This window comes from Schistocerca serialis, chromosome 2, assembly GCF_023864345.2.
Source record: "Schistocerca serialis cubense isolate TAMUIC-IGC-003099 chromosome 2, iqSchSeri2.2, whole genome shotgun sequence".
NCBI lineage: Eukaryota > Metazoa > Arthropoda > Insecta > Orthoptera > Acrididae > Schistocerca > Schistocerca serialis.
In genome coordinates this window covers 608,752,716-608,777,859 of record NC_064639.1, presented here as the reverse complement: position 1 = coordinate 608,777,859, position 25,144 = coordinate 608,752,716, and the positions used below count along the sequence as shown (strand labels likewise).

At 39.9% G+C, this 25,144-nt stretch overlaps 1 protein-coding gene across 1 annotated transcript in view; it reads right to left on the bottom strand.

Annotated features, from left to right (window-relative positions):
- LOC126456274 (G-protein coupled receptor GRL101-like) overlaps nt 1-25,144 on the bottom strand; it is a 490,877-nt gene that overhangs the window by 55,742 nt on the left and 409,991 nt on the right. The window contains exons 20-21 of the mRNA XM_050092026.1: nt 17,997-18,068; nt 1,730-1,928 (exon numbers count right to left, since the gene is read on the bottom strand). Of these exons, the coding sequence (XP_049947983.1) occupies nt 1,730-1,928; nt 17,997-18,068 (271 nt within the window). The remainder of the gene's footprint in view (nt 1-1,729; nt 1,929-17,996; nt 18,069-25,144) is intronic.

Below are 25,144 nucleotides of genomic sequence, written 5' to 3'. Positions count from 1 at the left end.
CTGTCCCAAGTATTTTGCTGTTTCATTACATCTGAGTGAGTGAGAGGAGTAGAGGTGTTTAGTGACCAGTTCAATGCAATACAAAATGGTGCTCACAATAAAACAGACAGTGTTCATTGTCAAATGTTATGCAAAGCAATTAATTGAAAATGTGTGTGGACCTCTCTTCACAGGAATTTAAGACTGTAATTGTTGTGGCAAAACCTCCAGCAAAGTTTACAATGCAAAACTTAGTAGCAAAATGGCACAAAACAGGCTCTGTAGTGAATAAAATCTGTAACTATCCAAAGAGAGTTCAAACATGAGAAAACATTGCTCAAGTCAAGAAGCTTAGAACAAAGTCCAATGAAATCTAAATGTCATTTGTCTGTGGGAATTAAGATATCATTGTGCCAAAACATTCACAAAAAGGGCCTGCATCTGTATTCTTACAAATTTACTGTTGTGCATGTGTTAAAGCATCCAGATAAACTTTCATGTGATGTGTTCTGCTGGTGGTTTTTGAAAGAAGTGGAATCAGAACTTTTCGATCCTCAGTTTTGCACTTCTTCAAATGAGGCTTGATTCATCCCGTCAGGGTATGTGAACTCACAGAACATCTGCCATCATGCATCGCAAAAACCCCATCAATACTTCGAAGATCTGTTGCATCATCTCTAGACTGGTGTTCAAAGTGCACTGTCTGGTGTCTGCAGTGTAAAACAGCTCTTTCTTTCACTATACTATAATCAGAAATTACATAATCCATAATTATTTGGATCATTTCACAGAAGAGGAACAACTGTAAGGATATTTTCAGCAAGGCAGAGCAACAGCACACATAGGCAGTGCAATCTCCTTGCCACCTCAATTCTCTGATCTCTCTCCCCTAGATTGTTACCTGTGGGGCAAATTGATGGATCAGGCGTAATCAAATAATCGTCACACATTTGAAGAGCTACAACAGAATGTTGGAAACACTATTGCTGGTATCCCTCAGGCAAAGCTGCTACATGTGTCTCACAGCTTGATAAATCAAACACAGCACTGCATTGACATTAGTGGTGACCATTTTCACCACCTTTTGTGAAGTTCAACAGCAAGGGTCAATCCCATGTCAGTCTTTTGTAAATATTTTGTGGGCCAGTTTTATTTTGCTCACTCTGAATACTTTTGAGAAACTTCGTGGCAGGAATGAGATCACTTTTTTTTTGAAACAATACTTCTACAAATATTTATGAAATTCTATTCCCTTTGGAATGTTCATTCAAGAAAATAAATACATGTGTGAGAAGGAACAACAGTGGTGTCCTACTGTAACTCCTGTATTGTAGTGAAACAGCAGTGACCTAGACCACATTCTATAAGATCTGGCGTATCATTACAACTCCACGCTGTAACCCAAAAACGTTCTTTCAGCTCTGCAACTTCTTCCAGTAAGGCTATTATGATGGTGTGAATATAGTTCTTTCTGATTCTCTTCCTTAATTAAGCAGATGAATTACCACAGCAAACCACCTTCCTGTTTTTCTCCGTGAATCATCACAGCAACCCACATTCATATTTTTCTCTGTTTTTAATATGATGTATTCTACTGCCATGCCTCAATGGAGTTCTGATTGATTCACATCTTTGATATATTTTGATGTAAGCATTGTAAAGTACAGACAGTGGTAAACATCAGTGTGACTCTAAAAACTAAAACTTTCCATGTATGCCCCCAAAAAATGTATTGAATAATGATACACACCTTATTAGGATGCCTGAAACACTTTCTCCACACAATGACCAACGTGTTTCCTAAAGTTGCCACGATCCCAAGGATCCATACACAGACACGAAGCACCAAATTAGACATAAGATCTTCACATGAAGAAAACTCATCAGGTGGTGGCATGCAGACACTGACATGTCGTGCCAAGCAGCAGAATCTATATTCATCAGTTGTTCTGAAAATTATTTGTGCTATTTTGACAACAAATAAAAGCATTTTGCAGTTAAATAAAAAAATCATTCACATAACATACACCTGAGATAAGAAACACAATCATTCACTAATTCCCTCGTCATGTTCCATATGTCCCATTAAGCAAAAGGACCATCATGGCTAAGATTAGTATGTACCATAGCTTTAAACTCAAACCCTATGGGTATTTATATAAAACAGCAACATATTTTATTCTAAGAGGCTAAATGAAGGGTAAATTGTTTGCTGCCTCCTAAATTCTTAATAAACATTTTTGTACTTCAGTAGGGGTATGAGTAAGTCTCAGACAATAAATCAAAATAACTGGCACAGCTCTTGGTTGGACTCTGGATTTTTTCTGACAGTTACTGTGACTATCAGTTCTAGTGTTGCTTTGCTTATGTGAACAAACAAATTTCACGTGCTCTGTGTTAAGATATAAGTACTTCTGTAACTTGCAGTGCGAGACAGTTCTCAGGTCAGAGAATGAGAGCTGGTCTGATTTGATTTGATTTTTATTTGCTCCTATTGATTACACAGTGTAAACTAATATATTAGTATACAGGACAAGTCAAGTGAAATACAACAGTAATTACAGAATATTGTGTGTGTGTGTGTGTGTGGGGGGGGGGGGGGGGGGGGGGGGGGGTGGAAACAGCTTTGCTCACAACTGGCATTGTATAAAAATGCTCTGCAGAATTTTCATCAAGCAAACATTGTGTTACGTCTGTCATACATGGTTTTATCAAATTCTCAGTAATACTGTGCACTTCACCCACTTTTGCAATGTCTCTGGCTTTTTCATTCACACCCTGGGTCACACATGTCATAGTTTTTTAAATTCTTAATAATTGTTTTTTCTTATGTTTAAACAAATTCTTCATTCTCATTTTTGCAACTGGGGTGTATGATTCCTAAATGTCAGTGCATCTTAGTGGGTACCATGGAACTTTTTGGAAGTAGCTTGCAACATAAAGTACAGAGATGTGAGCCATTAGAATCAACAAATGTGAGATTGATGTAGGACTCATCATACTTCCTTTTTTTCATCTTGACAGTTTCCTTAATGTTGCATTTGACATGGACTAAATTACTGTCAAAAAGTACAGTATTTACTTGGTACCTAAAAACTACAGTATTTACTCTGTACCTTTCACTGTTCCTTAGCGTAAAAAAGGTCTCTTTGAGTGTTAACTGTTACTAGTATGTGTTGCTATGATTCAAAAAATCATTTTTCTCTTTTTTGTAACAGGCAATACAACATTTTTGATCACTTCTCTCATATTTGACATAAAGGAACTGAGTGTAATTCTTTTGAATAGTCTTGTTTTATGAACATTTTTCCATGACCATTCAAATAAAGGACTATGTACATGCCATGAAATCTTCAGCCAACACTGATGATATCCAGAACATTAATGTCTACAAATAGTTTGCACGTACACACATAAAAAAAAAAAGTTTTGCATCACCCCGGTTCTCAGAACTTCTGAAGAAAGACATTGACTGTTGATATTGTATCACAGACACAGTCCCTTTGACTGTTCAGAGATGTCACTAAACCCACTCAAAGATGTAAACAACCACGCATGAGTCGTGCCTATTAGATGGAGAGGATCCAACAGCTGATCAGTTCCAGGCATCCCACCATGAAGGAGGTACACCGCTCATGTTGTCTGTAGGTCAACCATGCCTAGACAGTCAATACCGCAGTTTGATTGTGTCTGCATTGTTACTTTGTGCCAGTAAGGGCTCTCAACAAGGGAACTGTAGAGGTGTCTTCGAGTGAACCAAAGTGATGTTGTTTGGACATGGAGAAGATACAAAGAGACAGGAACTGTCGATGACTTGCCTTGTCCCCATCATGAATGACTTCTTTCAGGATAACGACATTGCTCGACTAGAGTGGACGCATGTTCTCCAGACATGAACCCTATCGCACATGCCTGGAGTAGTTTGAAAAGGGCTGTTTATGGATGACGGAACCCACCAACCTCTCTGAGGGATCTACGCTAAATCGCCCTGGAGGAATGGGACAATCTGGACCAACAGTGGCTTGATGAACTTGTGGATAGTATGCCACAATGAATACAGGCATGCATCAATACAAGAGGACGTGCCACTGGTTATTAGAGGTACTGATGTGTACAGCAGTCTGGGCTGCCACCTCTGAAGGTCTCACTATGTGGTGGTACAATATGCAAAGCATAGTTTTCATGAGCAATAAAAAGGGCGGAATGATGTTTATGTTAATATCTATTTCAATTTTCTGTACAGGTTCTGGAAATCTTGGAACCAAGGTGATGCACAACATTTTTTGGTGTGTGTATTTGATAGCTGTCTGTTAGCAGCACTGATCGCTTTGTTCACATGCAACCATAGTGTACACTGTACTGGTGCAGAATGGTTACACATACACTGAAGAGCTAAAGAAACTGGTACATCTGCCCAATATCATGTAGGGCTCCTGTGAGCACACACAAGTGCCACAAAATGAAGTGGCATGGACTTGACTAATGTCTGAAGTAGTGCTGGAGGGTACTGATACCACAAATCCTGCAGGGTTGTCCATAAATCCATAAGAGTATGAGGGGGTGGAGAACTCAATAACATTCATGTTTGGTGGCCAGCAGAAGTGTTTAAACTCAGAAGAGTGTTCCTGGAGCAAAACTGTAGCAATTCTGGGCATTGGGGTGTCGTATTGTCCTGCTGGAATTGCCCAAGTCCGCCGGAATGCACAATAGACATGAATGGGTGTAGGTGATCAGACAGGATGCTTACATACATGTCACCTGTCAGAGTTGTATCTAGGTGTATCAGGGTTCCCATATCACTCCAACTGCACATTCCCCACACTATTAGAGCGTCTCCACCAGCTTGAGCAGTCCCCTGCTGATGTGCAGGGTCCATGGATTCATGAAGTTGTCTCCATACCGATACATGACCATCCCCTTGATACAATTTGAAACAAGACTCATCTGGCCAGGCAACATGTTTCCAGTCATCAACAGTCCAATGCTGGTGTTGCCAGGTCCAGGAGAGGTGTAAAGCTTTGTGATATGCAGTCATCAAGGGTACATGAGTGGGCCTTCTTTGGATCTGTCAATCCATATTGTTGATGTTTCGTTGAATGGTTCATATGGTGACACTTGTTGATGGCACCGCATTTAAATCTGCAGCAATTTGCTGAAGGGTTGCACTTCAGTTACACTGAATGGTTCTCTTCAGTCATCATTGGTCGTGTTCTTGCAAGATCGTTTTTCAGCCATTGCAATGTCGGAGATATGTTTTATCAGATTCCTGATATTCATGATACACTCATGAAATGGTTGCATTGGAAAATTCCCACTTCATCACTACTGTACCTCAGAGGTGCTGTGTCCTATCGCTTGTGCGCTGACAACAACACCACATTCAAACTCACTTAAGTTTTGATAATGTGCCATTGTAGCAACAATAACAAATCTAACCAGGCATTTGCTTGATATAGTCATTGCTGATCATGGTGCCATATTCTGTCTGTTTACACATTTCTGCATTTGAATACACATGCCTAAACCAATTTCTTAGGCACTTCAGTGTATTTACATTTAATTGTGCCACATTACCCAAGCACATCTTTACAACTGATGCTTCATTTTAGTACACATCATTTGAGCCTTCAAATACTTCAATGTAATCCAAAATAATGTGCTGGTTTGTGTAATACTGACATAGTCAACCCTGCAACACTCAGTCACTGTATTCTGTGACAGCACAGTAATAGGAAGTGGGGCACATTGGGCTGTAACACATTACATTACATTAACACTTGTTCCATATATCATGAATATGACATTTCATAATGATGTGGAACTTGTCAGCTTAACATAAGTTTTCAGTACGCAACATAATTTTTTTTCAGCTATTGAGTAGAAGGAGTTGTCATTCATAAATTCTTTTAATTTGTTTTTAAATGTTGGTTGGCTATCTTCAGACTTTTAATGCTATTTGGCAAATGACCAAAGATTTTTGTGGCAACATAATTCACTCCTTTCAGTGCCAGGTTCATATTTAACCCAGAATATTAAAGATCATCCTTTCTTCTAGTGTAGTAGCTATGCACTTCACTATTACCTGAATGTACCTATTGCAAATGTACTGTGAATATCCTGAATTCATTAGATAAATGTCTGCTAGGTGATCTTGGGTGGGCTGCAGTTATTATTCTGATTACACTTCTTTGGAATAAACACTTTTTCTCTCAAAGATGAATTATCCCAAAATATGATGCCATCATAGGTTATTTCACTGACATGTTTATTACCAAAATTTGCTATAATCATAACAGCATAAGTTCCTGACCCTAATCATTTCAGCAGATCATAAATGTGTTTCCTCCTGTTAAATTTCTCACCAATGCACACCTTCAGAAATTTGGAATATTCTGTCTTAGCAATGTAGTTCTGCTTAAAGTCTATGTTTTCAATGGTATTATTCCATTTGCTGTGTTTTCTCAAACTTCAGTGAGAGACCATTTATGGAGAACAACTTAATAATTTTCTGAAAGGCATTGTTTACAATTTCCTCAGCTAATTCTTGTTTGTTGGGTGTGAGTACTATTCTTGTACCATCAGCAAAAAGAACTAGCTTTGCACCTTCATGAATACAGAGTGGAAAGTCATTAATATATATGAAGAACAATAAGGGACCCAAGACTGAACCATGTGGGACACCATTTTTAATACCTCCTCAGTTAGAGGACTCTGCTGATTTTTGGAAACTATCTATGCTGTTAACTTCAACCTTCTGCATTCTTCCAGTTAAATATGAATTAAACCATTTGTGCACTGAACCACTCACTCCACAATCTTATCTAGAAGAATTTTATGATTCACACAGTCAAAAGCTTTTGAAAAATCACAAAATACCTGAATTAGTAATGTTTAATTATTCAGAACCACATTATGTGAGCACATTCTGTTCTGCACACTGCAGACAGAGTTTCATGCCTTGCTAAATCAGAGGTTGTCATTTCTTTGAAATATGTTCCAATTCACAAAGTGGTTTATGGTTTGAACAGAATTTTCCAAAATTTTTGAGAATGTGGTGTATTCTAGAATAGTGTCTCACCTCAGCAAGAAACCAAATAAAAAGTAAAATAACTGCATACCTTCACATTTCCTGCCAAAAAGAAAGTGTAAAAAAGCTTTTATCTGAATTTTGTTCGCATTATCTCGACATTGCTGTAAATCTGTGGAAAGGATATTCAATAATGAGTACTGTCAACAATACCACAGTGTTAGCATATTAACTTGAAACAGCACTACTGAGGCTCTTCCTCAGTAAATACTAGAATCACATTCAGAATTCAGTGCAACAGTTATAAGAACTCAAGTCCTGATACATGACTAAATCCCTAGTTCTAAAAGTGAAAATTTCAAGCCAGTTTACTGACACAACTTGGTCCTACCTTAATCTATTTCTTAATCATTAAGAACTACAGCAAGCAGATACATGGGATTAAGGAGGTGGCCATTTTGGCTACTGTGTCACAGAATATTTATTCCCTCATGACGTTTGTTGTAAATAATACACTGCAGTTCAAAAAATGTACATAATTATAATACCAGAGGGAGAAATAACATTCATTATGCCACAATGAGTTTTTCTTTAGCACAGAAACGGGTGCACTATGCTGTAACCAAAATTTTTGATCACTTAAGCAATGATATAAAATGTCTTACAGACAGCAAAGTAAAATTAAAAAAAAAAAACTGAAAAAGTTTCTCCTTGGCAACATCTTCTGTTCCACAGAATAATTTCTGCTATTGTAATATGTGAAAGGAATTACTAATTCACTTCTCTACGTCTTTTAATGTATATCAAAAAAACACTTCCAAATTATCAGCATATAGCAATATTTACAAAACAGTTTGTGATATGAATATAAAATGACTCATTCCACATCTTTACAATTTATCACACAAATGATCCATGGAACATGAAAATTACTGTCTATAATATGAGGAATATTGGTACAAAAATGAAATGGCATATAATTATTACTGTTATTGTTATAATCATCCTTGTAATACAGTTAGTGTAATAAACATAGGTCAATGTTATAGTGATGATACAGAAAAAAATAAAGTAATAAAATAAAGGTATCTACGACGGTAGCCCCAAAAGTAAGGTCTCCAATTTTTTATTAGTACACAGACCTGTTTATTTCTACAATGGTTTACATCAGTTTACAGCTTGAACATTTAGCTATTTTTTGACATAATCACCATTTCTGTTGATGCATTTTTGTAGAAGCTGTAGCAATTTTTGTATGCCCATGTCATACCAGCTTGCCACCATGCTGTTCAGAAAGTTATGAACCTCTTCTTTCACCTTGTCATCACAGATGAATCGCTGGGACCACAATTAATGGTGACAGGTACTGTGAGATTCTGAAAAAACGGGCAATTCAGAACCGGAGAAGAGGAATGTTGAACAAGGGCATACACATTCTCCATAACAACGCTTGCCCACACATCGCTCAGCAAACCGTTGTTCTCTTGCAACAGTTTCAATGGAACATAATCACCCACCCACCCTATAGTCCTGACTTGGCGCCCAGTGACTATCACCTGTTTCCTAGGTTAAAAGAACATTTGGCCGGAAAATAATTCAGCTCTGACATCGAGGTGAAAGAAGGCATGGCAGTGAGCTGGTATGACATGGGCATACAAAAACTGCCACAGCGTCTACAAAAATGCATCGACAGAAATGGTGATTATGTCGAAAAATAGCTAAATGTTCAAGCTGTAAACTGATATAAACCATTGTAGAAATAAACAGGTCTATGTACTTATAAAAATAGGAGACCTTACTTTTGGGATTACCCTCATATGAACACTAAGACAAGGTTAGCAAATGGTGATTCAGATCTTTAAAACTGGGGTTTCATGGCACCCACTTTCACTTTGTATCCAATGAAATTATCATTGCATAGTATAATAAATACACTGGCCACATCACACACAACAATGAAATGGAATGGTCAGCCTCTTTATGGTACTGCATCCTGAAAGATTCAATGTGCATTGTGACATGTGGCGCCAATAAAGTAAATACACTTATTTCTGTCTCAGCAAGGCAAGTAGTTTTGAATTTTTCTTTTCAAAAAAGCAACACTTATAGGGAATAAGGGAGCAGTAAGCACAACAATGACAGCTAATGAGTAGGATATAGGTTACATAGAGCCAATCTTCCTCTGGATCTGATGCCTACTCTTACCCTTATTTAAAGAAGACAACAATCACTGTTGCTGAAATACCATGGAGAGTATTTGACTTCACATGAATATCCTACAAGGATAGGTACCAACTCCAGAGTGAAAATTTAAGGAGGATTCTTATTTACTGTATGTAATTTATCTGATATATCTATAGACTAAGTATTTTCTAGCTACATACAGTACGTTGTATCAATATACATTGTTGGCTATTAAAACTGCGAAACCCCAAAGGAAATAAAACAATTAAATTTCATTTATTATGTGTATATATATATATATATATATATATATATATATATATATATATATATATATATATATATATATAAAAAACAAAGATGAGGTGACTTACCGAACGAAAGTGCTGGCAGGTCGATAGACACACAAGTCCAACATAGCCCAGCTGTAACCAACACCTTTTCGCCTTTTTTCATTCCAGATCTCCAGTTACTTTCCGGTTCACCTGTATCTCTCCCCATATATTTTTATTTTCATTTTCATTTCACCTCATGTTACACTTTCCACCTTCTAATACCATGTCACCCTCACAACACCCCCACAACGACCCCATTAAACCAACCCAAGTCCAACATAGCCCAGCTGTAACCAACACCTTTTCGCCTTTTTTCATTCCAGATCTCCAGTTTCTTTCCGGTTCACCTTTATCTCTCCCCATATATTTTTATTTTCATTTTCATTTCACCTCATGTTACACTTTCCACCTTCTAATACCATGTCACCCTCACAACACCCCCACAACGACCCCATTAAAGTGTTTGTGTGTCTATCGACCTGCCAGCGCTTTCGTTCGGTAAGTCACCTCATCTTTGTTTTTATATATAATTTTTCCCACGTGGAATGTTTCCTTCTATTATATATATATATATATATATATATATATATATATATATATATATATATATATATATATATATATATATATATAGAGGGAAACATTCCACACGGGAAAAATATATTTAAAAACAAAGATGATGTGACTTACCATACGAAAGCGCTGGCAGGTCGATAGAAACACAAACAGACACATACATACACACAAAATTCAAGCTATCGCAACAAACTGTTGCCTCATCAGGAAAGAGGGAAGGAGAAGGAAAGACGAAAGGATGTGGGTTTTAAGGGAGAGGGTAAGGAGTCATTCCAATCCCGGGAGCGGAAAGACTTACCTTAGGGGGAAAAAAGGATGCGTATACACTCGACACACACACATATCCATCCACACATATACAGACACGAGCAGACATATTTAAAGACCGGTCTTTAAATTGGTGAATGGAACTTTGTGAGAAGATTCCATCACAATGAAAAATTTCTTTCTTTTAATGATGTCCAGCCCAAATCCTGTATCATTTTTGTGACACTCTCTCCCATATTACGTGATAATACAAAACGTGCCGCCTTTCTTTGAACCTTTTCGGTGTACTCCATTAGTCCTATCTGGTAAGGATCCCACATTGCACAGCAGTATTCTAAAAGAGGACGGGCAAGCATATTGTAGGCAGTCTCCTTAATAGGTCTGTTACATTTTCTAAGTGTCCTGCCAATAAAACACAGTCTTTGGTTTTCCTTCCCCCACAGCATTTTGTATGCGTTCCTTCCAATTTAAGTTGTTCGTCACTGTAATACCTAGGTATTTAGTTGAATTTACGGCTTTTAGATTAGACCGATTTATCGTGTAACCGAAGTTTAGCGACTTCCTTTTACCACTCATGTGGATGGCCTCACACTTTTCGTTATTTAGGGTCAACTGCCACTTTTCGCAAAATTTGGATATCTTTTCTAAATCATTTTGCAGTTTGTTTTGATTTTCTGATGACTTTATTAGTCTATAAATGACAGCGTCATCTGAAAACAACTGAAGATGGCTGCTCTGATTGTCTTCCAAATCATTTATATAGACAAGGAACAGCAAAGGGCCTATAACACTACCTTGGGGAATGCCAGAAATAATTTCTGTTTTACTCCATGACTTTCCGTCAATTACTACAAACTGTGACATTTCTGACAGGAAATCACAAATCCAGTCACATAACTGAGACGATATTGCATAAGCATGCAATTTCACTACAAGCTGCTTGTGTGGTACAGTGTCATAAGCCTTCCGGAAATCCAGAAATACAGAATCGATCTGAAATCCCTTGTCAATAGCACTCAACACTTCATGTGAATAAAGAGCTACTTGTGTTTCACATGAACGATGTTCTTTACACCCATTTTGACTGTGTGTCAATAGACAGTTTTCTTCGAGGTAATTCGTAATTTTTGAACACAATATATGTTCCAAAATCCTGCTGCATATCAGCATTGATGATATGGGCCTGTAATTTAGTGGATTACTCCTACTACCTTTCTTGAATATTGGTGTGACCTGTGCAACTTTCCAGTCTTAGGGTACGGGTCTTTCATCAAGCGAATGGTTGTATATGATTGTTGAGTATGGAGCTAATGCATCAGCATACTCTGAAAGGAACCTAATTGGTGTACAGTCTGTACCAGAAGACTTCCTTTTATTAAGTGATTTAAGTTGCTTCACTACTCTGAGGATATTTACTTCTACATTACTCATGTTGACAGCTGTTCTTGATTCGAATTCTGGAATATTTACTTTGTCTTCTTTTGTAAAGGCGTTTCGGAAGGCTGTGTTTAGTAACTCTGCTTTGGCAGCACTGTCTTCGATAGTACCTCCATAGCTATAGCGCAGAGAAAGCATTGATTGTTTCTTGCCACTAACATACTTCACATATGACCAGAAACTCTTTGGATATTCTGGCAGGTTTTGAGACAAAGTTTCGTTGTGGAAACTGTTATAAGCATCTCGCATTGAAGTCCATGCTAAATTTTGAGCTTCTATAAAACATCACCAATCTTGGGGATTTTGTGTCTGTTTAAATTTGGCGTGTTTGTTTCGTTGTTTCTGCAAGTGTTCTAACCCATTTTGTGTACCAAGGAGGATCAGCTCCGTCATTTGTTAATTTATTTGGTATAAATCTCTCAATTGCTGCCCATTCTATTTCTTTGAATTTAAGCCACATGTGGTCTACACTTACATTATTAATTTGGAATGAGTGGAGATTGTCTCTCAGGAAGGCATCAAGTGAATTTTTATCTGCTTTCTCGAATAGGTATATTTTTCACTTACTTTTTGAGGATTTGGGGGTTACAATATTCAATCTCGGTACGACAACCCTGTGTTCACTAATCCTGAATCAGTTTTGATGCTCTTTATTAACTCAGGATTATTTGTTGCTAAGAGGTCAAGTGTGTTTTCACAAGTGTTTACTATTCGCATTGGCTCATGAACTAACTGCTTGAAGTAATTTTCAGAGAATGCATTTAGCACAATTTTGGATGATATTTTATGCATACCTCTGGAATTAAACATGTATTTTTGCCAACATATTGAAGGTAAATTAAAGTCACCACCAACTATCACTGTATGAGTTGGGTACGTGTTTGAAATCAAACTCAAGTTTTCTTTGAACCTTTCAGCAACTGTATCATCTGAATTGGGAGGTCGGTAAAAGGATCCAATTATTATTTTATTCCAGTTGCCAACAATGACCTCTGCCCATTCTAACTCACAGGAAGTATCTACTTCAATTTCATGGCAAGTTAAACTACTTCTGACAGCAACAAACATGCCACCGCCAACCGTGTTTAACCTATCCTTTTGGAACACCATTAGGCTCTTCGCAAAATTTTTGGCTGAGCTTATATCCAGCTTTCAGTGCCTATAACGATTTGAATATCAGTGCTTTCTATTAGTGCTTGGAGATTTGGTACTTTCCCAATGCAGCTACGACAATTTACAGCTGTTACACAAATAGTTCCTGTATCTAGGTTCTTCCTGTGTTCAGGCTGCACCCTCTGTGACTTAAGCCCTTCTTGTGTTTTCACGAGACCCTATAACCTAAAAAACCACCCAGTCCACGCCACACAGATCCTGCTACCCATGTAGCTGCCTCCTGCGTATAGTGGACATCTGACCTATTCAGCGGAACCCAAAACCCAACCACCCTTTGGTGCAAGTCAAGGAATCTGCAGCCTACACAGTCGCAGAACAGTATGAGCCTCTGATTCAGACCCTCCACTCGGCTCTGTACCAGAGGTCCACAATCGGTCCTGTCAACTATGCTGCAAATGGTCAGCTTTACTTTCATCTTGCAAGCAAGGCTGGCAGCCTTTACCACATCTGTTAGCCACTCGAAACCATAGAGAATCTCTTCTGATCTATCATTGGTACCAACATGAGAAACCACCTGCAGTTGCTTGCACCCTGTGCTCTTCATGACATCCGGGTGGACCCTTTCCACATCTGGAATTACTCCACGCGGTATGCACACAGATTGCACATTGGTTTTCTTACCCTTCTTGTCAGCCAAGTCCCTAAGGGGCTCCATAACGTGCCTAACATTGGAGCTCCCAACTACCAATAACTCCACCCGCTGCGATTGCCCAGATCTTGCAGGCTGAGTGGTTTCCTCTGAGACAGGACAGACGACAGTATCTGGCTCAGCGACAGTGTCAGCCACCGACAGCACCTGGGCCTTGTTGTCAGACAGACTGGGAAGGCCTTACATGCGGCCACCTTGAAAGTCTTTTGTTGCCTGCTTTGCCCCAGGGTGACCTCGCACTCAACCACAGGTGAGGGGTTGGCCTCAGTACGAGCAGTAACTGGGTTGGCCACTGGTGAGCACCGATTGGAGGACTCTGATGTGCTGGACGTCTGTTGGATCCCCATGGCCAGCCCACAACAGTGGTGCCCAACCATTGCAGCCTCAAGCTGTGTAACCAAAGCCATCGCAGCCTGAAGCTGAGAGCGAAGTGTCACCAACTCGGCTTGCATCCACAGACAACAATCGCAGTCCCTGTCCATACTAAAGACCATGGAAAACTAAACTATGCAGATAAACAGACTATTGGTACATGCTACGCAACTCTATTGTAGACCCTGATGAAAATGCATGAACTGTGTCTAGTAATATGCAGATATTCAAAAACCTAACTACCGAAGCACTCAGGTGAAACTAAATAGTTTAGCCCTGATTAGCAACTTATAATATGTCACAAAATTTGTTTACTTTCTGCCGCAAACAAAAATGTGAGAACTGTGGCTATTAGATACTAAATTTACATACAGACACTCAAGAAACTAAACTATTAAAGCACACAGATGATATAATAAAATTCTCTCCTGGTTAGGAACTTGTAAATGTCACCAAAGCGGTTACTTCCCTGTTGCTGCATCTGTCTCGGTCGGCTATTACTACTGCCAATACAAGAGACATCTGAAGAACGTGCTGGCCAGGGCAACAGCTGAACATCCTCTGAGTGAGGTAGATCAGGACAGCATGGGCAACACACGAACTGCTACATCCACAGCCATATCTATACTCCACAGGCCACATTACAGAACATGGCGGAGGTGGGGGGGCAGCGGCGGGGGGGGGGGGGGGGGGGGGGTGTACCTTGGGAAACACTATCTGTTTCCTACTATTCTGTTTCATTCATGAATAGTATGTGGGAAGAATGACTGCTGGTAAAGCTCCATATGATATCTAACATCACTTATTTTATCATTGTAATCATCTGTTAAGTGTATGTGGGAGGATGTGTACATTGCCTGACGCATCTTGGAACATACTCCCTTGAAATTTCAACAGTAAACCTCTCCATAGCTCACAATGCCTTGCCTGACACTTCTTGGAACATACTCTCTTCATCCTTCAACAGTAAACCTCTCCATGGCTCACAATGCCTCTCCTGTAACATCTGTTACTGGAGTTTGTTGAACATCTCTGTAATGCTCACACACCCAGTAAATGACCTAGTGATGAAACATACTGCTCTTCATTGGATCTTTGCTCTCTCTCTCTCTCTCTCTCTCTCTCTCTCTCTCTCTCTCTCTCTCACTCTCTATGTGTGTGTGTGTGTGTGTGTGTGTGTGTGTGTGTGTGTGTGTGTGTGTCATCTATTAATCCTGTTTGGTAAGGGACCTAGCTGTTCAATAATAATTCAGAATTTGTTGAATGTGTGTTTTGTAAACAAATTCTTTCACTTACATTTCCTTGAGATTCTTCCAATGAATCTCAGACTGGCCTCTGCTTTTCTACTACTTTTTTCTATATGGTCATTCCACTTTAGCTTCATCCAGATGGTTAAACTTAGATATTTTGCAATAGTTACCGTGTCCAGTAACATGTTGCCAATAGTGTGATTGCACAGTAGTGAGTCTCTTTGCCCATTTATATACATTACATTGCATTTTCTTACATTTGGGGTCAATTTCCAGACACTGCACCAATCGCCAAGCCTCTGCAGAATTTCCTGAATTTCATTACTGTCTTTTGGCATTGCAAACTTCCTATAGAACAGCATCATCATCCACAAATAGCCTCACAGAGCCACTTATATTACCCACCAGATCACTTTTATAAATTGTAAGTAGCAGCAGCCTGTTTCACTCCCCTGGAGACTCCAGAAATTACTTTAATGTTTGTCATTTTGTTCTGTTAAGAACAATGTGATCTATCTGCAAGAAAATCCTGTATCCAATCACAGGTTTGGTCAGATACTCAGGAGGCTCATATTTCTTTCACTAAATGAAATTAGGGAACTGTATCAACTGCCTTCCAGAAGTCAACAAACATTACACTAACCTGAGTGCCTTTGTCCACAGCAATCTGGATCTATGAAGGAACACAGTTCAGTTTTCAAAATCTCTGTTTGGGAATTCAAGTTCATTTTAGAGGGGAGATTTCATTATCAGAAAAGTCCTAATACATAAGCATAAAACACATTTCATAATTCTACAACACACTGACATCAGTGATCTAGGCCTACAATTATCTACACCTGTCCAATGACAAATGGGAACACCTGTGCTTTTCTCCAATTGCTAGGCACCCTTCACTATACCAGTGTCCAACAATAAACTGCTGCTAGAAAGTGAGCAAGTTATTTCCTATAATTCCTGCACAACCTTGCAGGGTCCAGGTGAGCAGTTTTAATTCTCTCAAGTATTATGAGCTTCAGCACTGAAACAATTTTTGAAGACTTGATTCAGTGTTGCATCTTACTCTCTGTCATTTGTTTTAGTGCTGATATGATCAGTGAGTGATTTCATTTGGATTCTTAGTTAGATCATTTCTAAAACTTTTGCTTTGAAATTCAATGTATTCTCCACACATCACTCTCCTGACACTCATTTTACTTTCATTCAAATATTGTTTGCCTCCTAGACTTTAACTGTTCTTAAACAAGAGCTGAAATGCTCTTTGCTTTTGCAGCAACTTTCTAATCATTATCATGTTGAAATATAATGTCATGGAACCAAGCCACCAACCATACCACAAGAGAAATGTAATGCCTGCTGTCCAAATTACTGTCTGTCTGAAGAGGGGATAATGCTGTGTACCCAACAGCACCTCATATCATCACATCAGGTGTTGGACCGGTGTGATGATGACAAATGCATTTCGGCAGCATTCAATCTTCTCAAAACCTTCACACAAGGATACGTTCAGTGTGATGCTGTACACAGAACTGGAACTTGTGTGAAAAGCAGACCTGTTGACACTCTAGTGTCCAGTGTTGTTGCTTGGTGCTCTTACATTGACACACTTCTCTCTACTGCCACATCAAGGAAAACTGCAACAATGGTCGCTGTACTGAGAGTCTGTGGGCCTCCAGACATTACTGTACTGTCCTAGTAGATACTTGTCTTGCTGCAAAAAGCCCATTTCCTTACTCAGAATACATAACATGGCTGCATGATCCTGTACATAAGAGTAAACAATATGTCTGCCCTCTTGCGTGCTTGTCACATAAGGCCACTAAGATCCTGTACAGCATTGATTATGGCCCTCCTGAACCCACCATTTCCATACTTTCACAACAATAGTCAGATTCTGTGCAAAGTGAGTAGCAATGTCATGGAACAATAAACTGTAGTCTTGATAGATCACAATAGTGCTAGTGTCAAATTACAACACGTACTGATAAAAGTTTCTCCTTCTTACACGAAGCACAATGCAATCTTCTCACAAACAAGCAACATCCAAATGCGACCTCCAAATGAGAAATTCACTGTGTAATCTTTCCTTATACAGTGCAAATCAGCTGCCCCAACCTATATGTATTATGCAACTCACAACGCCTTCAAAAACAACAAGGGAGACTTTTATATTCTCTCACTTGCAATGCATGAACTAATAGCCCTAGAGAAAAATGAAAAGGACCTTTTTGTAATAAATTTAACGTAGTTAAATTTTATACTGGGATATGTTTTCATTGGAGGCCACAGTTTTTGAGTTATTCAAGAAATATCAATTTGAAGATCACTTTTGCACATTTTCCTTGATTAATTGGAAAAACTGTGGTCTCTAGTGAAGATGTATCACAGTACTCAATATAACTATATTAAATTTCCTTCAAAAAGGTCCTGTTCATTTTTTTTTTTTGTAAGACTAATAGTTTGCACATAGTGAGTGAGAGGATATGAAAATCCTACACATGGTATTTGTTGCTGTTGCAGGTTGCATAAAACCCATAGGTAGGGACAGTTTGAATCAACACATACACAGAATATAGATGACATTACTCTTATCTATTTTGTGTGGTTGTGCTGGAATCCTCATTGTTTGTTTATGCATGTATGTAACACGCTTGGTGCCAGTTTGATGTTTATTCCGTGCTGTCTTCATGGTACAGCAATTTTAATGGTCAACAGTCTTTAATTTTAATATTAATAGCAATACTTACAATCTCTTCAGGGACCTTACACTCTTGAAGACAGTACCGCCAACAGTTCTAATGCTGTTACCACTCAGATCCCTGTTGAGCATTAAACAGTTGATTGTTAAGATTAATGAGTTAGGATTTGCTGATTGTTTTTAAATGATTTTCAAATATTGTTTTTAAATGATTTTCAAATGTATCATTCTAGAATTTACATCCAGAAAGTGGTACACAAATATAAAACTAAAAATTATAATCATGTTGCTGAGAACTACCTACTGACTTATTCTTGAAACAAAATAAGCTGAGCAGGGTCTACTGCAACATATACTGAGCAATTGAACTAGGGACATCTAGGCAGTAGTGTGTAGCACTCCCTTGTACCCTAACAAAATTGATAACCCATCAGAGCACTGACTCCCTAGGACACAAAAGCCAGCAGGAAGCCATCCTAATCCTTACCACTTAAGCAACACTCACAACTCATAGAGATTGTTTGGAACTGGATCCAGCTGACATATTCCTGACATGTGCAACAAAACTGAGGTCAGATTATTTGGGTAGGGAAGGAAAGGGCGAGTGTCAAGGGGGGAGGGAACTCCCTTGTCCCCCATGGTGTGATCCTTAAATCATTCTGACCCACTGAGTGTTGGGGAAATACAAAATCTTTCTGAAGGCCCATCTCAAGAAATAGACACACATGATTAGATGATATTTTTCTGGCTCATTCTTAAGAGAGATGATGATAGACCAAATAAGAGGCCACATTTATTCCCATGTAAGAATCCTCAATGTCAAAATACCTCCATCACTTGTCTAGACAGTACACTACTGATCATTCAAATGCATTGCATCATGCAGTTTTCAAAGTACTCATGTTCTGCAATTGGCATGTAAGAAGGTGTATTGTGACTCATCAGTGTAGGAAATTATTTTTAATGCTTAGAGTACCCGAAGGTCATTTTCATGATGTATCTCTGTGCTCCATGGTGAGAGAGTTAATATGTAAATCGGTGGGTTCCCTACTACATACCAAGGAGGTGATTCTGGATGGCATAAATACTCATTGATTCTTGTTGTTCAGTATTGACTCTGAGAGTGATTTACTGTATCATGTCCCATCTGTCCACCATCATGGTCAGAAATATTTAACAATGATTCCCACCATCAACACATTTTTGTCCATGGTAGTTGGCTCTGACGGCAGCGGTGTTACTTGAAGCAACATACTCACTATACACTGTCGAGATGGCGAAAACTGAAAGCTGCAGTGCTCTCATTACCATGGAGACAGGAGTATCTCAAGCATTTCTACTCACAATCTTGCCATGATCATACTAGCTAATATGATGTGTTTGTCCCATTCCCCATTAAACTGTCATGCTGACAATCGCTACAAGGTTTGATGATATCCCAGTTATGCGATATGCTGATTTATTCTGTTTGCCATGGTGGCAAGAGTGCTTTCTTCCATCATAGCCATTGTCTCTAATTACACTGTTTGTAGTTAATGTTGAAGTTTTCCTGAATAATGAATAGCTCATGAGATTTCAGGGTTGATGTCAGATGATACTAACTTGTGTAATTGTGTTATTGCACACTTACTCTCTGATTACTTGTGTGTGTGTGTGTGTGTGTGTGTGTGTGTGTGTGTGTGTGTGTGTGTGTGTGTGTGTGTGAACAGTTGAAAAGTAGTCAAATTGATAAAAGGAACTGGTACTGTACATGACATTAGGCAGTAATATAGTATTTACAAACAAATTTAAAAAGAAATGACTGAATCTCATGCTTTATCAGTTGAAAGTTACCTAGTCTTCTCTCAACATACTTCCATAGGTTCTTTGATAAGCAAATCCCAAAATGATCTGGTCACAGAAAACATTTTTGTGCCAGAATAATCCTCAGAATTTCCAATGGAGATACAGTGTTTGGAATGGAACTATAACCTGATGATGTAACCGTAATTTACCATTAGGGAACAATGAAATAAAGTCTCACACTCTGAAATTGTTCTGATTGGTAGTCTCACTGCTCAATGAATGACCCAACATTGCTGATTTAAGTCGGATATTTGTTCACTAAAGTATTTTTCAGCAATGATCAGGTCACTAACAGTCCTCTTCATATTATTAATCATTTCTTAGTAAGAATATGATTATTAAAAGAGTTTTTGAACATTCAAGTACTACACCAAGTAAGGTACCATCCCTAGTAGATTTAAATAGCAGCAATTCCTCCAAAATAGACTCCTGTCCTGAAGATGAATGAATGCTGAGAGCAGGCTTAAAAGGAAGCCACAAGAGATATTTACACATAGATGTTTTCAGGGCTAAATGTGAACTTTTACGCCATCAAATCTTCATACTAAAGTGCAGACGTTGATACCAAGATGCTTATCAAGTGACTGCTAGTCACAAACTTTTTGTCTGACACACTCTCACAACACCTGCTGCTTGGTGATCATATGAACTAAAAGAGATGTTAACTGGGTGGGGGCTAGATACCAGTTGATGACCCATTGTTTGGTGGGAGTCTATAAAGCAGGTGAAAGAATAATGTGAGTTGGAGTTTTAATTTGTAATAACTTTTTCATTAATTTTCAGAAAATGTAAACCACTTATCAGAGAGAGTAGGATTAGGGCTATCCAATGAGCTAGGTCTTCTGTGAATAAACTTTTATTAGCTCATAGCATTGTGTATAATCACTAGATATTGGAACAACTCCAATTGCAGATCTCTCATAAAGGACAATGTTTTATGGAAAACTGAAACTAGCTATGCCATGGAAATTAGTAGCACTTAAATTTGTAATCTTAAGCTTTCCTGGTGAATCAACTGTTTGTAATGTTTTGGATGTCCATCCATGTGCAATTGTCTTCATAACACAATATTTCGACAGTGTGTCTTGCCATCATCTTTGGGTAACGCCTGTAGAAAGAGCATCTTCACTACATCCTGCATCCTTTAACCCATGACATCTACCCAATCATTACCCATTCACACAAAGCAATGGGTGGAGTGGTGAGGGATGGCATTTCTCAATACTGGGTGCAAACCTTAGTCTCTTGATTCTTCTGTAGTCCCTGTCGGGCACAAAGGTGAATCTCAGTGAGCACTGTGATTTTAATTGACTGAGCACTGGGTCCCAAAATTTGCTTAGGTTGTAGCCACTGTCTCTGTAGATCAGCCCATTGGCCACTCAAATTTCAATAGTCTCCTTTAGAACACAGTTGTAAAACAATGAGGTGTCTTAACACTTCCATTTCTTCATACTGCATTGAGGCCCCTGTAGACATGCAATGTGTTTTATAACTGCAGATTTTGTCAGTTCTTTAATTCAATATGTATTCTGTGTTCCTTGCAACTTTTTTGATTGTCCACACTGCCTGCCCAATATAAGCCTTACACAAAGGCATAGAATATAGTAAACAGCCAGTTTATGGAACCCCAAATTGCCTTTCACCATAGCTAATAATGCAACTTTTCACTGGGAACGGAAAACGCATTTAATGTTATGTCATGCCAGGATTCTGCCAATTATATTCCATACTTTGCCAGCATATGGCTGATATGGCACTGTCTTATCCTCCTCATCATGTTCTATTTGCTTGGCCTTCGCTTTCTGCCTGGAGACACATTGGATTTGCCTCCCACCATATCTGTTCTTCTTGAATATGTCCTTAAGGTGGCTGAGATCCCTTGGAACACTTTCTTCAGCTGATACTGCATGAGACCTGTGTACCAGTGTACATAGTACACCCCCACATTATGAAGGATGATGGCAGCTGGCAGCATGCTTTGCTGTGTCCCATAGTGCCTTTGTTTTGTGCTTGACTAAGATGTCCAAAAAGAGGATTTTGCCATTTTCCTCCACCTCCATGGCGAATTTGATAGTGGGGTGCCTAGAGTTCAGATGTCTGTACCTGTATGTGGAAAACTTGTTTATGGAGGATTTTGAAGAGAAAGCTCTGGAAACAGCTGCGTTGAAGCCCATATGCTTTTTCACGCATGTTGGTGACACATTTGTTGTGTGGCCACATGGGAGAGAAAAACTTTAGAAGTTCCTCCAGCATCTGAACTCTCAGCACTCCAGTATCAAATTCGCAATGGAGGTGGAAGAGACTGGAAAAATACCGTTTTTGGACATATTGGTCAAGTAAAAAATGGATGGCGTAATGGGACAGTGTGTACAGTAAAGCCACCCGCACCGATCTGTATCAGCATGCTGCCAACTGACATCATCCTTCATAATGTGAGGGTGTACTATGTACACAGTTACACAGGGCTCAAGCAATATTGGATGAAGAAAGTTACCAAGATACCTCAACCACCTTAAAGGCATATTCAAGAAGAACAGATACAGTGGGAGACAAATCCAGTGTGTCTTCAGGCAGAAAGTAAAGGCTCAAAGAATAGAACATGATGAGGAGCATAAGACAATGTCATATCTGCCATATGCTGACAATGGAATGAATAAAATTGACAGATTTCTGGTTTGACATAACACTGAATGTGTTTTCCATCCTCTCTGGAAACACAAGCACTATTACCTATGATGGAAGGTGACTTTGGGCTCTGTAAATCGTGTGTTTCCTGTAATCCATGTAAATAGGTAAGAAATATATTGGGTACACTGTGTGGACAGTGAGAGAAAGGTGCAAGGAACATAAAAGACACAATGAACTTATGCAAGCAACAAAAACTTGTGGTTGCAGAGCACTGCACGGCTACAGGGAGCATAAAGAAACGGAAGTGTTAAGAGAGACTTCATTGTTTTGGGACTGTGTTCTGAAGAAGGCTATTTAAATCTGAATGACCGATGAGCTGATCTACACAGACAGTGGCTACACCCCAAGCAAAGCTTGGGACCCATTACTCAGCCAACTAAAATTACAGTGTCAACCGAGAGTCAGTTCTACATCCAATGGGGGCTACAGAAGCACTGAGAGACCATGATTCATACCTAGTCTTCGATGGTGCTGTCTCCCAAACACTCCACCCTATGCATCATGTGAGCAGGTAGTTGGGGAAGGTGCAGGGGGAGAACAAAGTATAAAGGAGGTAGAATGTACTGAAGACACTCATTCTACAAGTACCACCTGAAGATGATGGCAAGGTATGCTGTTGAAATATCATGTTATGAAGACAATTGCAGCCAGCTGGACGCTCAAGAACAGTACAAACAGTGTCCAAATAATCTAGTGACCCATGAATTTCAAGAAAACACTGCCTAGGTAGAAATTTTGACATTTTTAGTAAATGGTGTACACCTGCTACCATTCTAATTATTGAAAGGAAAAAAAGAAACAGTTATGTTAAGAAGTAGAATGGTAGCAAATGGCGTAATTCCATTTCGCTGCATTTCATGCTCAGTTAAGGCTGCCTTTCTAGGTTGCAATAGTAAAACTGTTGGTTTTGTTTCACACTCCTTTCATGTACACTCCTGGAAATTGAAATAAGAACACTGTGAATTCATTGTCCCAGGAAGGGGAAACTTTATTGACACATTCCTGGGGTCAGATACATCACATGATCACACTGACAGAACCACAGGCACATAGACACAGGCAACAGAGCATGCACAATGTCGGCACTAGTACAGTGTATATCCACCTTTCGCAGCAATGCAGGCTGCTATTCTCCCATGGAGACGATCGTAGAGATGCTGGATGTAGTCCTGTGGAATGGCTTGCCATGCCATTTCCACCTGGCGCCTCAGTTGGACCAGCGTTCGTCCTGGACGTGCAGACCGCATGAGACGACGCTTCATCCAGTCCCACACATGCTCAATGGGGGACAGATCCGGAGATCTTGCTGGCCAGGGTAGTTGACTTACACCTTCTAGAGCACGTTGGGTGGCACGGGATACATGCGGACGTGCATTGTCCTGTTGGAACAGCAAGTTCCCTTGCCGGTCTAGGAATGGTAGAACGATGGGTTCGATGGCGGTTTGGATGTACCGTGCACTATTCAGTGTCCCCTCGACGATCACCAGTGGTGTATGGCCAGTGTAGGAGATCGCTACCCACACCATGATGCCAAGTGTTGGCCCTGTGTGCCTCGGTCGTATGCAGTCCTGATTGTGGCGCTCACCTGCATGGCGCCAAACACGCATACGACCATCATTGGCACCATGGCAGAAGCGACTCTCATCGCTGACGACGACACATCTCCATTCGTCCCTCCATTCACCCCTGTCGCGACACCACTGGAGGCGGGCTGCACGATGTTGGGGCGTGAGCGGAAGACGGCCTAACGGTGGGGGGGGCCGTAGCCCAGCTTCATGGAGACGGTTGCGAATGGTCCTCGCCAATACCCCAGGAGCAACAGTGTCCCTAATTTGCTGGGAAGTGGCGGTGTGGTCCCCTACGGCACTGCGTAGGATCCTACGGTCTTGGCGTGCATCCGTGCGTCGCTGAGGTCCGGTCCCAGGTCGACGGGCACGTGCACCTTCCGCCGACCACTGGCGACAACATCGATGTACTGTGGAGACCTCACGCCCCACGTGTTGAGCAATTCGGCGGTACGTCCACCCGGCCTCCCGCATGCCCACTATACGCCCTCGCTCAAAGTCCGTCAACTGCACATACGGTTCACGTCCACGCTGTCGCGGCATGCTACCAGTGTTAAAGACTGCGATGGAGCTCCGTATGCCACGGCAAACTGGCTGACACTGACAGCGGCGGTGCACAAATGCTGCGCAGCTAGCGCCATTCGACGGCCAACACCGCGGTTCCTGGTGTGTCCGCTGTGCCGTGCGTGTGATCATTGCTTGTACAGCCCTCTCGCAGTGTCCGGATCAAGTATGGTGGGTCTGACACACCGGTGTCAATGTGTTCTTTTTTCCATTTCCAGGAGTGTATTATGTATGTGGTGTGGCCCTTGTAATCTTTGTCACATTGACATAACATGCTTCACTGTTTTGAATTTATAGCTGATGAGAGATCACAAATTCATATGAAGGATTCCAATGAAGAGTGAGTCAATATCAATGCTTACTAATCAGTTCAAACCATTCAGTCAGAGAGAATTCAATCTATTGCAAAATTGGAAGAAATGCATATACAGTGTCTGAATTTGCCCACAAAAGGTCATTTATTTAGATTGTTCATGAAGATAAAATAAAATACCCAGTGATAAGCAGGTGTGCAGTCCAACAGGGGGTCACATGC